The following is a 16,001-nucleotide window of genomic DNA, read 5'->3' as shown; positions in this document are numbered from 1 at the left end:
AGTCACCTTGAGCTCAAATACCCCCCGATACAGAACTCACAGTCACCCTGAGCTCAAACACCCCCAGACACAGAACTCACAGTCACCTTGAGCTCAAACACCCCCAGACACAGAACTCACAGTCATCCTTAATGCAGAACTTCTGCCAGTTCACCGTTCGCTGCGTGGCAATCTCAGCACAAGCCTTTAAATGCTCCATCTGGAAGGACAAAGGGACAGGACCCCCCATGAGCATTCCCAACACACCAATGTCCCCTTTCCCTGGTGCAGCAGCACTTCCCCTCACCAAGGAGATCAGGGTGTCGTACTGCAGGGCTGAGCCTGAGCTTGCTGTGACCACACTGGCCCTCAAGAAGATCCCCTGCTCCTCCAGGAGCTTCTTGATGCCCCGAACGTGGGAGTCCAAGGTGTGAAGGTCTCGCAGCTGCCTGTACTTGTCTTTGGAGCCACAGATGAAGAGCAGCAGCTTCCGGACTTGGCGGCGCACAAAGGGAGTCTGCTGGATCATCAGGTACTAGACAAAGAGCAGCCAAGTCAGCACTGAACCCACCAGGGGCACACCTGGCCAACAAAATGGGGTGCTTGCTTCCAAAAAGAGGTGGATTCACCAATCTGGAAGATTTATGGGACCTTACAGTCACAGTGTAACAGCAGCATCCTGAAGCCACTGCTGAAAACCACTTCTTGCCATCTACAACCTCAGATAAACAGCTAAACAAGTCTAACTAACAAATCCTAACTCATACTTGTGTAAGTACAACTTGTTATCTCAAGAGGGAAGCAAACCAAAGGAATGGAGAAGGTAAACTCCAAATATCTTCCTGATATTTTTAAGGATTAAGTACCAACAGCCAAGCATCACATGATATTGTGCCATCTCACAGGAGTCACAGAACCACAGATTATTCTGGGTTGGAAGGACCCACAAGGATCATCAAGTCCAACTCTGAAGTCAATGGCCCACGTAGGGGATTGAACTCATGACCTTGGCATTATTACAACCAAGTTTTAACCAACTGAGCTGATCTCAGGAGGTTTTCTCTTTGAGCTTTGTGGCAGCAAACACTAAGTTTGAGGAAATAACAGCAACCTTATTTTTCATGTAAGTTTTCCTGTTCACCAGGAGCAAAACAAAGCCAAGGGGATGGAAAATCCGAGATGGTTCTGAGACCAGTTCTGCAAAAGCTCATCTTTGCCATGAGAGAAACCACCACTGGAATTTGGTTATAAAATCTGCATGTGGGTCAGGTTCTCACCTCGGACAAGAAGTAGAACCAGGAGTGGTCGAAGATGGGGGGTGGGATGCGGGAGTTGGTGTCTGCAATCTTCTTGATCTGGTAGGGCAGGCGCAGCACCATCTCTGTCAGCAGCTGAGTGTAGGCCTCGAACACGTCTGCGGCGTGGCCCTGGGGCAGAGCACCCATCAGTGCCCCACACCCTGGCACTGCACACCCCCAGGGGCTGCCACGGCAAGGGACAGGGGGCACTGCTGGATTGTCCTAAAAACCAAGCTTTTCTGCACCTTTCCCTTTGACAGGCAATTGGTAGCTCAGGAATTGACAGTTTGGGGACTGTGGCATTAGGAATCCCATTAATAAAAATTCCAACATACTTTGCATTTAGACTCTATCTTATTAAAGCAGGGATTTAGTTTTTACTCTCCACTCATACAATATTTACTAATTAAGGTTATCTTGAGTCATGAATTCAGAATCCTTTGCAGCCAAAATAAATGCTCCCAGTTGATAAATAAAAACAGGCCAATAAACCTGCAGGAGGTCTTGAATTAAATGGCAACTATGAGGATGCACTGAGCTAGTCTGGAGTAATGAGGCATTTTAACAGGAGTTTTCAACTCAGGAGACATTCTTACATTTAATTAGGCTTTTTCACTGCACTTGCACATACATCAAACCCCCACAGCACCTCAGCAGAAAGACACTGTGGTGGTGGAACAAGTCCAGTACTTGGTGTGGAAATCCCACTCACTGCTCAGCTTCCTTGCTACAGGAAGTTCAGGAATTCTGCCTGCCTAGCACAAGGAATCCCAGGATGGAGGAGCTTCCCTTCAGCATTAACACTTCACCAGGAGCAGTGGCAGCAGGTCCACAGAACTCCTGGTGCAGGATCACACCAAGGGGTGCAGCGAGCTGAGAGCTCAGAGCAATCCCAGTTGTAACCACCAAGGGAATGGATTTTGGCTGCAGCACTCAAGGAAAACAGGGATGCTTTAAGCTGCTTCTGTGCAGCAGCCTCTGCCACAGCTCATGTGAAGCCCAGAGCACAGGCAGGACTCACCTTCACATACTGGCGGAGGAAGAAAGGGCTCATGTCGGGGGGAGAAGAAGTCGTGTGTGGTTTCAGGAGCTGGCTGGTGGCCACTGGCTCCTCATCATTCTGCTGGCTCTTCCAGTACTCCAGCAACGACTTCAGCACGTGCAGGCAGTAATCAACAGCACCAGAGCTCAGCAGGGCAGCAGCAGTGGCACTGGAGATGAGGGAGGAAGACTGGAACAGAGAGGAGGTGGATCAGTAACACCCCTGAGAACGCCTGAGTGGGAAGAACTGTGAGCACCAAACAGCACTTGCTGACAGTGTGGATAAGAGAGCAGGTTTTGATCAAACTTTGCAGGCAGCTTTTAAGTTTGGGGTTTGTTTGAGGTTGGGGTTTTTGGTTTTTTTTGTGTTTATGAAAAGCAACTCAAATATTTACAGAGACTCTTTTGAACAAGTGCTTAGTAAAGGAAAACAAATAAAATCTCCTCTTAAGTCTAATCTCCCCTCGACACATGTGCCAGAGGCCACTCTGCTATGGATTAGACGACTAGGGCTTTTTTCCCTTCTCTTTTTTTTTTTTTTAAAGTTGGGATTTCTATTTGTTTATCTGGGATTTGGCCAGCTGGGTGTGAATCCTGGTAGAGAAAGAGTCCCTGTTGCAGCTGCCGCTCACGGACTCTGCTCCACCCAGGTATTGCTCCACCTGCATTGGGAGAGAGAGGAGCTTTGATTTCTGTGGGAAGCTCAAGTGCATAACAAAGGCTGGAGAAAAAGCTACTGTAAATAAAACTATTAAAGCAGCCCTGTAAATCCAAACAAACCCCACAGCTCATAAGCTCATTAAAATTTGATGCAGTTCAGACTAAATTTTTTAACCTCTATGCTTTTTTATTAATCTCCTTCCCACCACACATACTGCTTTTTATGCCTTATTACTGTACCTTTTAGCAACAAATATCTAAGGAATCCTCTTAGCGACTTTTACGTTGACACAGCAGCATATTGCTTTCCAATAATCACATTACAAATCCTCTTTAACCCCTTCAGCACTGGGAAGATGCTGAAAGGGGGAAAATGTGCCAGATCGTTTTAAATAACATCATTAATGTGCTGCCCTGAGCTCAGTCTGAAACCCTGCACAAAACAAGTGTCTTTACATGGCTCTTTCCTCCATTCTGAGTTTCAAAGATTTTTTTCCACAAGAGTCAAGTAATATCACAGATTCCTTACAAATTTATCCAAAGCACTTTGAGGTGTTTTCAGTTTTAGACCTGTTACTTCAGTTGGTAGATTTTAGATCATCTGTGATGAACAAAAGACTCCCAAGCACGTCATGAAATCGTGGGCTGGAAAGGACCTTAAAGCCCATTCAGTCCCACCCCTACCATGGGCAGGGACACCTCCCACTGTCCCAGGGTGCTCCAACCTGGCCTTGGACACTCCCAGGGATGGGGCAGCCACAGCTTCTCTGCCCAACCTGTGCCAGGGCCTGCCCACCCTCACAAAATAAAACTTCCTCCCATATATTTAACCTAAATTTCCCCTCTTTCAGTCTGATCCCATTCCTGGTCCTGTCATTCCAGATCCTGATGCAGAGTCTCCCTCCAGCTTCCTTGCAGCCCCTTCAGACACTGGAAGGTGCTGTGAGGTCTCCACACAACCTTCCCTTCTCCAGGCTGAACAGCCCCAACTCTCCCAGCCTGTGTCCATAGGGGAGGAGCTCCAGTCCCCTGAACAACTTCATGGCCTCCTCTGGACTTGCTCCAACACTTCCATGTCCTTCTTACACTGGGGACACCAGAACTGGTATTCCAGGTGGGCTCTCAGGAGAACAGAGCACAGGGGGAGAAAATGATGCCCTGACAAAGCAGTTTGGAGAACAAACATACCTCACAAATGGAAGTCTTGGATCCTGACTTGGTTCTGGACATGAACACACTGAGCAGCCTCATCACCACCAGGTGCACCTCGTTCACAGGAGAGCGCTCGTTTTTCTTGGACACATCCTGCAGGACAGACACACCCTGAGTGCTGTCCCAGGCCCCTCAGCCTCAGTGCCCTGAGCCTCAGGAAGCATTTCTAGCCTAAGCTCGAGCAGTAATACTACAAAAGCAGCACAAAAGCCTCAACAGGAGGCCAAAGAGTGGCCTGGCTGCCTTGCTACACCAACAAGAAGTCACATATGTCAATCATACAGGACTGACCATGGCTGTTTTCAGAGTTTAATCCAAGCAAACTAATTTTCCTGCTCACTCGTGGAACCAGGAAACACTGAGAGTTCCACTTGTATAATTTTCTGCCTTATGTGGAGTAAAGCAAGAGAAATAAACTGCCTGAGCACACCCACACAGCAGTGTTTGTGTGAGTCCCAAGTATTTAACACCTCCATGGAAAGCAACTCTGTCTAGAAAGAGCAAATTCAGGGCATGTGCCCACACTCCAGCTTACCTTTTTGTCCATGCCCAGCTCTGCAATCAGCTGGGACAGAAGGTTATCCAAAGCTCCCTTATCTTTCTCATCATCTCCATCTAGGTCTGTTGTGAGCATCAGGATAACCTGGCAATAAAAGTCAGAGAATTATCAAAAGGCAGGTTCCATGTTTTCAAGATAAATAAATTATCTTTCACAAAACAGCACAGATTTATCTTGATTAATCCATATTCTTTCCTGAATGCTGCCTGTAACATCACACCCTAAGTTGAACATAAACACAAAAGACCTTTCCAAACACATCAGAGTTGAAGGATTTGAGCCCTGAGGATCATGAGCTGTAAAGCCATGCTGAGAAAGGGTACAAAAATCCAGCAACACTCTATGGGTAAGGAATGCTGTGCAACACATGGAACACTTTATAAAGATGGACTCACACACTGTGACTGGGCAGGGAAGAGCAAAACATGTGCAAATAGAAAGCTGCAGAATTAGTAGTGTTTGCCTGAACTCCTGCCCCTCCTCACTCACCTGCATGTAGGGGATGGCTCGGACCCCTCCCACGTTCCTCAGCTGAGGTAAATTCTGCAGCAGCCTCTCCAGCAACATCAGTCGCACCATGTGCAGCCTGGGAAGGCAGAGCCAGCAATCAGGAACATCCCAACACATACCACACCCAGCAGCACCTCCAACAGAGCACTGCAATTCACCAGAGAAACCCCAAGGGCACCAAATCCTCCCAGAGAGGAGTGGACTCTCTCAGACTTCACAACAAGGTGATGTCAAGATGCAGAGCAGCTGACAACAGACATAGTTATGCACTTCAGAGCTCCCCTGTCCAGCCTGGCCACCTGCACAGTCCAACTGCCTGGGAACAGATCCTGCACATCAGCCCCACACTGCACTGTACAAGTGACTGAGCAGCTGCTCCCACAGAATAACACACTGCAGATGGTCCCAAAGTGCTCAGGACACTTGTGCACACCTTTTTCCTAACAGTGAACTTCACAAGTGATTCCCCTCTGTTAATTAGACTCATGCAGAGCTTTTTCATCACTTCACAGAGGCAGCAGTTCTGTGGGACATACGCTGGGTGGGGTACACAGGGTGGTGGGCACAGCCCCAAGGCTGCCAGAGCTCTCAGGGACAGGGTGGGACTGTTGAGGTGTCCTGTGCAGGAAAGGAATCGATCTTACTGATCCTTGTGCATCCTTTCTAACCCAGGACATTCCATGATTTTGCAATGGCAGTTTGCCCTGGACTGTTTCCGACTTCCCATTTTCACTATCCCACAGCCCACAAATTCCAGCCCCTGCATCCCACACTCCCCCCACAGTGTCCCCACCGAGCAGAGGCGTTATTCCTGAGGAGGAAAGCCTTGCCTGTTGCTGGTGTGGACATCCCCCTCAGTCTCCCCTTCCCCCTCGGAGCCCTCTCCCTCCTGCTGGCCCGTGGTGGTGCTGATGGCGCCGGTGCTGGAGCTGACGCTGCCCGGCCCCGCCGGGTGCCCCTCGGCTGTCGTGTCCCCGTAGGCACTGCTGCGTCCAGACACTGGGGAAGAGAGACAGAGACAGGCAGGGAGACAGTGTCAGAGGGATGGCACATAGAATCATAGAATGGATTAGGTTGGAAAAGACCTCTGAGATTATCAAGTCCAACCCTTGGTCCAACTCCAGTCCCTTTACCAGATCATGGCACTCAGTGCCACGGCCAAGCTCAGCTGAAAAACCTCCAGGGATGGGGAATCCACCCCCTCTCTGGGCAGCCCATTCCAATCCCTGAGCACTCTCTCTGCAAAGAAGTTTTTTCTGCTCTCCAACTTCAATTTCCCCTGGCAGAGCTTGAGCCCATCGTGCCCCCTTGTCCTATTGCTGAGTGCCTGGGAGAAGAGACCAACCCCCACCTGGCCACAACTTCCCTTCAGGCAGTTCCAGACAGTGCTGAGGTCACCTCTGAGGCTCCTCTTCTCCAGGCTGAACACCCCCAGCTCCCTCAGCCTCTCCCTGGCCTGCCTGACAGCAACCAGCACAGCTGAGCTGTAAACAGGAGCTGTGGTTATGAGGAGATGGGGCTCTTTGGTTCACTTCATGGAGCTACGTCAGAGTGTGAAGGTACATCTGTAGAAATCTGTGAAGAAATCTAGAAATCTTCACACTCCATGCTCATCTCTGCAATTTGAAGCCAGTCACACAAGGTGTGGATGGGCAGTGCAGACAACTATTTTAATAGAAGCCTGTGATTATTTTACTCAGGTATCAGTCCCTTGCTGAAAAGAGAGAAGTTGATAATATCCCATCCAAACTTAAACAGCAGTACAGTGAATTCTCTCAGTGTTGCTCTAGGAAGAGAAGGCTCCAGGGAGACTCACAGCTGCCTTCAGTATCTTAAGGGGGCTCACAAAAAGGAGGAAAAGGGCTTTCTATATGGGCAGACTGTGACAGGACAAGGGGTCATGGGTTTCGGCTGAAAGAGGGCAGGGTTAGATGAGGTATTAGGAAGAATTCTTTACTCAGAGAGTGGCAAGTAAAGAATTAGCACAGTTTCCCAAAGCAGCTGTGGCTGCCCCATCCCTGGGAGTGTCCAAGGCCAGGTTGGACAGGGCTTGGTGCAACTTGGGATAGTGGAAAGTGTCCCTGCCCATGGCAGAAGGTGGAATGAGATGAGCTTTAAGGTCCCTCCAACCCAAACCATCCTGTGATTCCATGATTCTCCAGGCCAGGAAAATCTCCTGCAGATTCCACACTCCTACAAAACCCCAAAGAGCGAGGAAACCCTCGGCATGTCCAGCAAAACCCCGAAACCCATGAATGGTAGTGCCTGCTTAGCATTGAGACCTCTGTGCCAGCATCCCCCACCCCCCTCAGCGTGGCAAAGCCCTGGCAGAGCAGGGCAGGGCTGGTGCAGCAGGGCCACTCACCGCTGTGCTCCCCGGCCACCGAGTCCACGGCGCTGCCGCCGCTCTCCGAGCCGACGCTCCCGCCGTGCTCCGCCGGCGACGTGCGCAGGGTCGAGCCGTCCGTGGCAGCCGTGCTGCCCTCGTCGTCAGATGCTGGAGCTAAGAGAATAAAGAGAGCTGTTACAAGTAAAAACACTGCCTGGAGAGAACTTCAAGAGACACACAAGCTACCAAAGGAAAGATGTGAACATCTGGCTTTGGTATTTTGTGTTGATTTTCAGCTATAAATGAAAAGGGAGCTCAGGAGTGTCCATTGGTATGTTTAACATTGCTCGGAGCAGTGGAGGGGAGGTATCCTGAGAGGAAACCCTCTCACCAAACAGACAGGCATGCAAGTTTTTTGATGAGCAATATCTGGTTGTTTATTAAAGCAGAGGAAATATGGCACATGGTTTGTTTTGTCTGCTTTAGTTAAAGGAGAGGAAATAACTTCCTCAGAAGTGTACACTAAGAGTCCATCAGAACAGGAAAAGGTCATAAATACACTAACAAAAATAGGAAGCCAATAGTAATAACTGTCTCTTCCAAACCAATTTAAAGCCATTATTTAGGTCAAAATTTGAAAAATGTTGATTGCTGGCAGTGAACAGTTACCTGATGCTGTTGTATCCGAGAGTGTTCCGGCGTCCAGAGAGGAAGAACTGGGGGCTTGGCCAGACAGTCCCAAGCTCTGCAGTCCAAGGGCACTGCTGCTGCTCCCTGCAGGCACAAAACAAGCTATGAGCATCCTTCTTTGAGGGAATTAGGTTAACTGGCATTTTCTTTGCATTTCAGAGTTCTCCTGTCTTTGGTTCACTGGTGGTGACACCAACAGCTTCGCTTTGTTTCTTTCCCAGTTTCCCCACAGCTCATCTCCCTTTTTGCCTCCCAGTAACACCCACATCTTACCTTGCTGATCTTGCTGCAGACTCAGAGCAATAGCCAATTCCACCATTGTCTCATCATCTGCATCTGGAGGGATGTCCAGCATGGGAGGGAATCCCTCTGCTCCAGCCAGAAGAGCCTCCAGAGGAGAAGGATTCCCGTTATTCACATTCTCAGAAGTCTCCAGAACCATGGACTCGGACTATGGAGAGGAAACACAGTGACAGCTTTCCCCAAAACACAACCAGGAATGGAGCACTACAAACTGATCCATCAGAACTGAACTGAACTCAAGTCCTAACACACTTTTAGGAGGCTCCAAAGAGAAGCTCTGGGCTCACCACCATCTCGAAGTCCCCGTGATCCACTTCGCTCTGCTCCTGGCTCTCCTGCCGGATGTGCTCACCATTTGCTATCCCAGAACTCTGCAGCTTGTCCTCTGCATCGTCATCATCGTCATCATCCTTATCTCCTGAGTCACAAAGGATTAATTAATTAATGCACAGATCCTCACATCAGCCCAAACAAGGCAATTAGTGCTGGGAAAAAACCTTAACCCATCCCCAGTAACCAAGAGATTCCATGGCAGCCAAAATTTGCCTCAGTATTAAAAAACATCTCTTGGATGGAGCTTTGATATCCTAATTTTGGTCTGTACACATCTCTGATTTATAAGAGCTTGAAAACATGCACAGAAATACTAAGCCTGGATTACTACCCCATAAATAAAATAATCACACTTCCCTATCACTGAAAGGGGAGAAACCTCCTCTGTGAATATCAAAGAAGAGGTGACAGTTTATTAAATAAAAATTTTTAAAAAGGGGTTTAGGGGCCAAGACAAAGCAAAAGAAGGGAGAAAGACTGGTTTAACCCTAATTTATAATAAGACTACTTAATTTTCTTGTCTTTCCTGACACATGAAGTGGGCCATGCCCGTTTCAAGGCAGGGGAATGTCTCTGCCATACCCATGGGAGTGTTGCTGCGAGGGGACGAGGGCAGGGTCACGTGTCTCCGCTTGTTCCGTGGCCTCAGCACTCTGATCAAAGCTTGTTTGCAGGAAAAGCTCACTGCTGGATCCTACAGGGTTAACAGTTCATCATTACACTTCTTAAGCTCCAAGTGCTTATTCACAGTATTTGGAAAGATGGCTAAAAATACACTTGTGGCCCTCTGTTGGTCCTGATTCATGTAAGGAACAAGTCACTGCCTTAACTCCCTGTTTCCCCAAGAAGCCATAAAGCAACAGCAATAATTACACATGACAAACATTACTACAACACAAAGAGAGAGAAACTTCTCCTTCATTCCCTTCTGCCTGTGTGTTTAGGGCTGAATACCTCTATTTTGTATCTGTACTATGTACTCTCCTTCTACCTGTATTTAATTCTGTGTAATTACAGAATCATAGAAACATTTGGGCTGAAAAAGTCCCCTAAAATCAAGTCCAGCCATAAACCTTACACTGCAATCACCCTAAAACGGGTCCCCAAGTGCCACATTCACATGTCTTTTAAATCCCTCCAGGGGTGGTGACTTCACCACTGCCCTGGGCAGCTCTGCCAGGGCTGGAGAACCCTTTCCATGAGGAAATTGTTCCCAAAAACCAACCTAAACCTCCCCTGCTGCAGTTCAGGCTGAAGCAGAGCAGGGCAAGACGACCTACCGGGCAAAGTAACATCTGCATGTAGATCTTGGATGCTGTGTGGATACAATCCAGCTCACAGGTGCAGTATCCATGGATAATATCCACCAAGGCATTGACTGTGGCTTCAACATGAGTGAGACCTAAGGAGGAACAGAAGTAGAACTGAACTCAGGTCTCTATTTCACCACAGAGTGAGATAATGCAGAAGGATCTTTTGTTTGTAGACTTCAAGGCACAATGTTAACACCACAAATACACTGATTTTCTTGTCTAATGGAGTATTGTGAACTCCATATAGCAGCACCACTGAACATCCTCAACACCACCCATGAAGCCAAAAGTGGATAAATCAATCCCCAGTCCCTTTTTACTGGCACGACACACTCCAGAACAAAAGCTTTGGAGCAGAATTTGCAGCTGTACATCAGAGAGCACTCAGTGCATCATCAGCATCTTAAGCCTCCTTTGGAACAAGCCATTTCTCTCTGTTTACAAACTTAAAACAGGATCCTTCAAAAGCCTGCCAATAGCCAAGGAAGAGCTACCAGACCTGGCAGGCAGGCAGGGGCCAGGAAGGCATTTTTGGGTTTTGATGCATGGAGCTTCCAGAAGTGGTTCACCAGCTGGGTAATAAATGTGCAGCCCTCTCCCTCCACGGGTTTCTGGGCCTCTTGCCCTTCTTCACTCTCTGTACAAATCAAAAAACACTTGTCAAATATGTGCAGGGGAAAGCATTAACACCAAGTTTATTTGAAATGGCTTTTGTCTTGATGTTCTCCTTTACAAGGACTATCACACACTGAAGAAATGTGCCAAATACAGACCCTGTCACACCAAACCCGATACCCCACAACAGCTGCAATTAGCACAACAGAAAGTTAAAGAAAATTACAGACTTCTCTACCTGCTTCCAGCTGTGGCAGCTTTGATTCAGTGTAGTGGACCAGATTGTTGGGTCTCATAATAGCAATGGATCGAGCAGTGATGACCAGCCTCTGGAATACTTCAGGATCAAGGTCCTTTCCTTCTTTGGTTGAGGAAGTCAAATACTGAATGGCTTTGCTTAGCAGTGCTTGATCCTGTGAAGTGAAAGATCACACAGGGAAACTAAACAGCTGACACAACAAAGCAGCTGAAGTACAACCAGGACAGATCCTGAGGAAATCCTGCACTCGCTGCTTCAACTCCTGTCATCTAAGGAGGGACAATTAATACTAAAATAAATCAGAGTTTTGGTGAACTACAAAAGCCAACAAGGCAGGAGCTAAAGGGAAATCAGCTAGCAGGTTTATACTGCGTGGAGAAAGGGCTTCTCAGGGCCGTGCTGCACCTCAGCCATGAACTGGCAAGGGGCAGGAGCCCCAGATCCCTGTGCCCTTTACCTTGTGGTTGTGGTAGGCTGAGCGACTGGTGTGCAGGCTGGCCAAGAGGCTCTTGGTCTGCTGCTGCACGCTGGAAGGAGCTGGCATGGACAGCAGCATCGTAGCCAGTTCCTGAGCTGCAATCTTGTTCTTCTCCTAAGAACAGATAAAAGCCTTTATTCAGCATATTCATCATGAAGGTGATTCATGAGTCTGATTTCCCAGTGTACCTGCAGCTCCCTGCCCTCTTTGCAAGTCTCTGCCTTCACTCAATACCCTTCCCACAGCCTCCCTTAATTCACTGTTTGACATTTAGGGGACATTTCACATGTCTACATAAGAAAAGTCCTTTTGAGATTTATGGGCTTCTCCCCTGCTGTCTTTGTAAACGAGGTCACTCCACAGCACAAAAAGCCCACCAGCGATAAATGCAAATGCCAATTGTCATTCTAAACTAGTTTCAAATGCTCTTGGCTAAGTCAACTTTCAGATCAGCGCTCTGAGCAAAACGGATGCGGCTCTGCTCCATATCAGGCCCCCGGGGCTGCAGGAGGGAAGTGCTGAGCTCGCCCCTCCTCCCCCAGCTCGCAAAGCTCAAGAATGTATTCAGAAAGTTACTTGCCTTCTCGTTGACTGGTCCTACAGCAAAGCAGCTTTCCAGCGCTTCTAAAGAACTCACTACTAGCCTGAAGGGAGAAAGGAAAGCAGGCTTGAGTACAGCAACCCTTCTCTCTCCTTAGCACTTTGCTTTATGCGGGCTACAGTCATGAGTAGCTCAGAGACAGCTAACGAATGCCAAGTACAGAATCAAAGCATGATAAAACCTGCCACAGGCACCATGCATATCATTTCATTGTGTTACAGACCAGAGTTAAACCTGGCTCACGCTCACAGACAAACTTAGGACTGCTTTAATAATCCACAGCTGAAAGACAGGGGCTTTTCTCTCCCAAAGAGGATAAAACATTTCCTCACGCAGCCTGCAGCAGGGATAACTTGGATTGTCTTGACAGTCCCAATTCACCATGGCCCACAGACGTACAGATGACTGCAGATCAAGGCTGGCTATGACACATGGGAAAAAGCGGAACCGACTTCGCTAAGGGAGCAAGATTCTACTCGCTCGCTCTTTGCACACAGGTTGGTCCTTCCAATTTGGAGTTTTCAGCACAAAATATTCCACAGGAAAATTAACTTGGAGCACCGGGTTTGGCCCAAGTGAGAGATGCTGAGGTTCATAGTTTGGCAGGCTGGTAAAACACTTGCCCCGAGGGGAAAGCTGGTTTACAAGTGGCATCAAAGTGCTGGATCTCCCTGCAGGTGCTCTCCCTGCCTCGGGTACAACCACCTGAAATGCCACCTGATACACCAGAGGGAGCAGGAAGACATAGGAAAACGGAGGGAAGAGAGAGCATTAAGGGGAGAAATAACAGTGTAGGATTGGATAAAAGGTAGAAGGAACAATTGTCTGGTCTGGTGGTGATAAATAACAACCCCCTACCCGCAGCCACCCTCTGGAAAGCTCTCAGGGAATGTAAGTGGGATAAGAAGGCGCAAGGAAGGAACAAAGCAGAGGAGTCTCAAACAAGCAACAGTTACGCTGTGAACAGCAAAGATCTGCAAACCACCTCATCTTCACATCGGCTAAACCATCTGCCATGCAATGACCAGAATGTAAAGAAGCAAATGTCACTTAGGAAACAAAGAGAAAACCCCAGTCAACGAAAGCCACACCATGTGCTCTGTCTCTCTGACACACACGCACTCGTGCAGAGAAAAGGATGGATACTAACCGGTCCAGGGTGGTTAGGGACTCAGTGTCAGAACTTTGGGGGAGCAAAGAAAAAGGAAAAAAAAATAAAAATGTGTAAAGCTCACAGAAAAACTCCCTAGAACACATTCTAAGCAAAAGGCAAATTAAAGGGGGGGATCGGGAAGCTGGGAGAGCACTGGGCACACTCAGCCTGAGCACAGCTCTCTCTGCCTGGGCAGCACACACTGGGATAAGCCAGACAAAGGAGAGAGATCCAGGGCACCTGCACACAGAAGCCAAGCACCACTTAAAGCACCACCCAAGCCTGAGTTTAAATGCAGACACCAAACTTCTGCCAGAACAGCTGCCTCCTCCCTGCCCTCAGCTGTGCCTGCTCAAGAGGCCCTTCAGAAGGTCACACGCTGCATTCTGTAACATCAAATAGTAACTTTTATTTTGGATCTGAATTTTTAGACTGTAATCCCACTGCCCTGGAAAACCAGGGAGCATGTCTGTGTTGAGAGAGGGACATCTTGTGGGGATGTCACAGCAGAAGGAGGGAAGGAAAGGGAAAATAAGCACAGGGAAAAATCCCATGATTTATTAGCCAAAATATTAAAGGATGGCTGGACAAGTCCTTCAGCTGGTCGTGGCTGCCACTTCAAGCCCTGACCCTTTACCTGAGAATTTCAGTCAGACAAAATTAACCACCACTTCCTCACAACTGGGCAGCATATGCCTTGAAATGCTCATTTTTCAGCAGTGCTGGTTCCTCCTTGGTCTGTACCCTCCTGTCCTTGCTGCTTGCCAGGCTTCCTGCAACCCTTGGGTACAGACTGTACCAGCTCAGAGGAAGAACATGGGGTGGATATAAAAAAGAACACAAGTTTCATTTCTTGTACTAAATACATATCCAGGTCACCCTTATGGTTTGGGTATGGGGAGGACAATCCCAACACTTTCTCCAACACAACAGCTCAGCCTGAGACATGTGGGCTGCAAGATGAGTTGGTGGGAGCCACAAGCCTAAAGCAGGGTCACACCCAAAGCCCTCCTCAAAACTGAGCTTAACTTCAGAGGCCTGACTTTTGTGAGCTCTAGAGAATGGAAAGGGCCAGCTGGAAATGAGAGAGTGCACCAAGGCAGCAGAAATCACTTTTAGCTCCTCAAGGCTGCTGAAACAAAGGAACCTGGCAACACAAAGCAGGCACACAGATCTATGCATCTACTCCACCAGAGAAACCAACAGTGAGCACAAACCCTCCTTACAAGACAACCTTGACTTTACAGCTGTTGCTTTGTAAGGCAGTGAGAACAATTCATTAATTCCATTCAGTTCTCCCAGTTAAGAAAAGCACACAAGTGCACCCAGGAGCCCTCCACAGCAGCCACCCACTTCCAAGGAGAAATAAAGGAAATACTGTGGAAATACCTCTCCAGGACAGTCCCACTGGCAGCAGCAGGGGCAGCAGACTCTGTGTCTCCAGTGCCATTCCCTTGATTCAGGTTTGGGGGACAAACATTGCTCACTGAGGCAGATGGGAAGTCCTCAGGAGGCTCATCAGGCCATCCAAACTGCTCTTTGGTTTTGCCATAAATTTTGATGGAATCCATCATGGTGACTCCAGCAGGATCCACAGAAGCCCCAACTACAGCAAGGAGAGAAATTTCTTAAAAACTAAGAAAACTGTTGTTTCTGAATACAAACAAGTCTTGTCACGTGGTGTCAGGACAGCGATTACACCACGTCATTAATACACAGCCACCCACAGTGTCACCTCCTTTCCATGGCCATTTTCCCTCTTTTATCTCAACATAAAATTATTGAGCTGAGCCTCTGAACATTCATTCACTGCAGCAAGAAACTGGGCCCTAATTAAAGTTGTTCAATCTTCAGGGTTTGCCCCTCCAATTGTTTTTATAGTGAAGTCAAACAGAGTGTGCGAACTCCCTGTGAGGTGAAGCACAACAGCTTCAACCCACCCAAACAAAACCACCAGCTGGTCAAAGCAAACAATCAACAAAGACTTACTGAAGATGGTGAGTTTCTTGTCAGCCTGCAAGGCTTCCTCCCTGGTGAAAGGGAAGTCGAACCAGCGGGCCCTGGTCATGTTGAGCTGCATGGTGCGGCCAAAGATCTCCAGGTAGGAGGGAGCTCGTTCTATGGCCTGGGTGCCGATCTGGATCCGCATCCCCGTCATCACCATCGTGCTGTTATTGTTGGTCACTTCGATGGTGAAACCCCCAGGCTGCAGAAGACAAATCACAGCACAAAAAGTCACTCTCAAGCCAAGAATCTGACTCTGCACAGAGATGCCTCCACCATTTCCTAAGGACAGGACTCAAACAGGGTCATTTGAACAAAGCAGACTCCCAAGACACAGCATGCCACCAGTATGAACAATGATGTCACCCAGAAGAACCCCTCAGTTGCCCCATTTACCTTGGTGTTGGCCACATACATGCCCGTGGAGTTGAGGCGGTGCTTTATCTGCTGTGCATTGTACACCTGCAGCAGGTCGTTGCCTCCGAACTCCACGTCTGTGAGCTGCTGGTTGTGCTCAAAGAAGTCAATGGGGAAGTTCACCTGGCTGGATGTGCGAGTTGCTGTGAGGGGAAAGAGATGGCATTGAGGAAACTCACTCTAAACAGGCAAAGCTGTGGTAAAAAAGCTGCAGAAGGAACTCGGCTCCTTCGGAAACATCTGCATG

General features: G+C 48.3%; 1 protein-coding gene across 5 annotated transcripts in view; it reads right to left on the bottom strand.

Moving 5' to 3' along the window:
- The window catches only part of UBR4 (ubiquitin protein ligase E3 component n-recognin 4), an 86,310-nt gene that overhangs the window by 36,811 nt on the left and 33,498 nt on the right, over window positions 1-16,001 (bottom strand). The window contains exons 47-68 of one of the 5 annotated variants that reach the window (XM_071575770.1): window positions 15,734-15,897; window positions 15,323-15,539; window positions 14,723-14,939; window positions 13,331-13,363; window positions 12,160-12,223; window positions 11,559-11,693; window positions 11,081-11,255; window positions 10,727-10,864; window positions 10,195-10,316; window positions 9,497-9,608; window positions 8,869-8,999; window positions 8,552-8,729; window positions 8,258-8,362; window positions 7,625-7,780; window positions 6,090-6,258; window positions 5,239-5,335; window positions 4,726-4,833; window positions 4,167-4,283; window positions 2,299-2,508; window positions 1,257-1,406; window positions 287-514; window positions 121-199 (exon numbers count right to left, since the gene is read on the bottom strand). In XM_071575770.1, coding sequence (XP_071431871.1) covers window positions 121-199; window positions 287-514; window positions 1,257-1,406; window positions 2,299-2,508; window positions 4,167-4,283; window positions 4,726-4,833; window positions 5,239-5,335; window positions 6,090-6,258; window positions 7,625-7,780; window positions 8,258-8,362; window positions 8,552-8,729; window positions 8,869-8,999; window positions 9,497-9,608; window positions 10,195-10,316; window positions 10,727-10,864; window positions 11,081-11,255; window positions 11,559-11,693; window positions 12,160-12,223; window positions 13,331-13,363; window positions 14,723-14,939; window positions 15,323-15,539; window positions 15,734-15,897 — 3,105 coding nt within the window. The remainder of the gene's footprint in view (window positions 1-120; window positions 200-286; window positions 515-1,256; window positions 1,407-2,298; window positions 2,509-4,166; window positions 4,284-4,725; window positions 4,834-5,238; window positions 5,336-6,089; window positions 6,259-7,624; window positions 7,781-8,257; window positions 8,363-8,551; window positions 8,730-8,868; window positions 9,000-9,496; window positions 9,609-10,194; window positions 10,317-10,726; window positions 10,865-11,080; window positions 11,256-11,558; window positions 11,694-12,159; window positions 12,224-13,330; window positions 13,364-14,722; window positions 14,940-15,322; window positions 15,540-15,733; window positions 15,898-16,001) is intronic. The other 4 variants (XM_071575771.1, XM_071575772.1, XM_071575773.1 and 1 more) reach the window with 4 other exon arrangements.

This window comes from Pithys albifrons, chromosome 22, assembly GCF_047495875.1.
Source record: "Pithys albifrons albifrons isolate INPA30051 chromosome 22, PitAlb_v1, whole genome shotgun sequence".
In the NCBI taxonomy this organism is placed as follows: domain Eukaryota; kingdom Metazoa; phylum Chordata; class Aves; order Passeriformes; family Thamnophilidae; genus Pithys; species Pithys albifrons.
The sequence above is the reverse complement of the archived record's forward strand: the minus strand, read 5'-3'. Positions and strand labels throughout refer to the sequence as shown.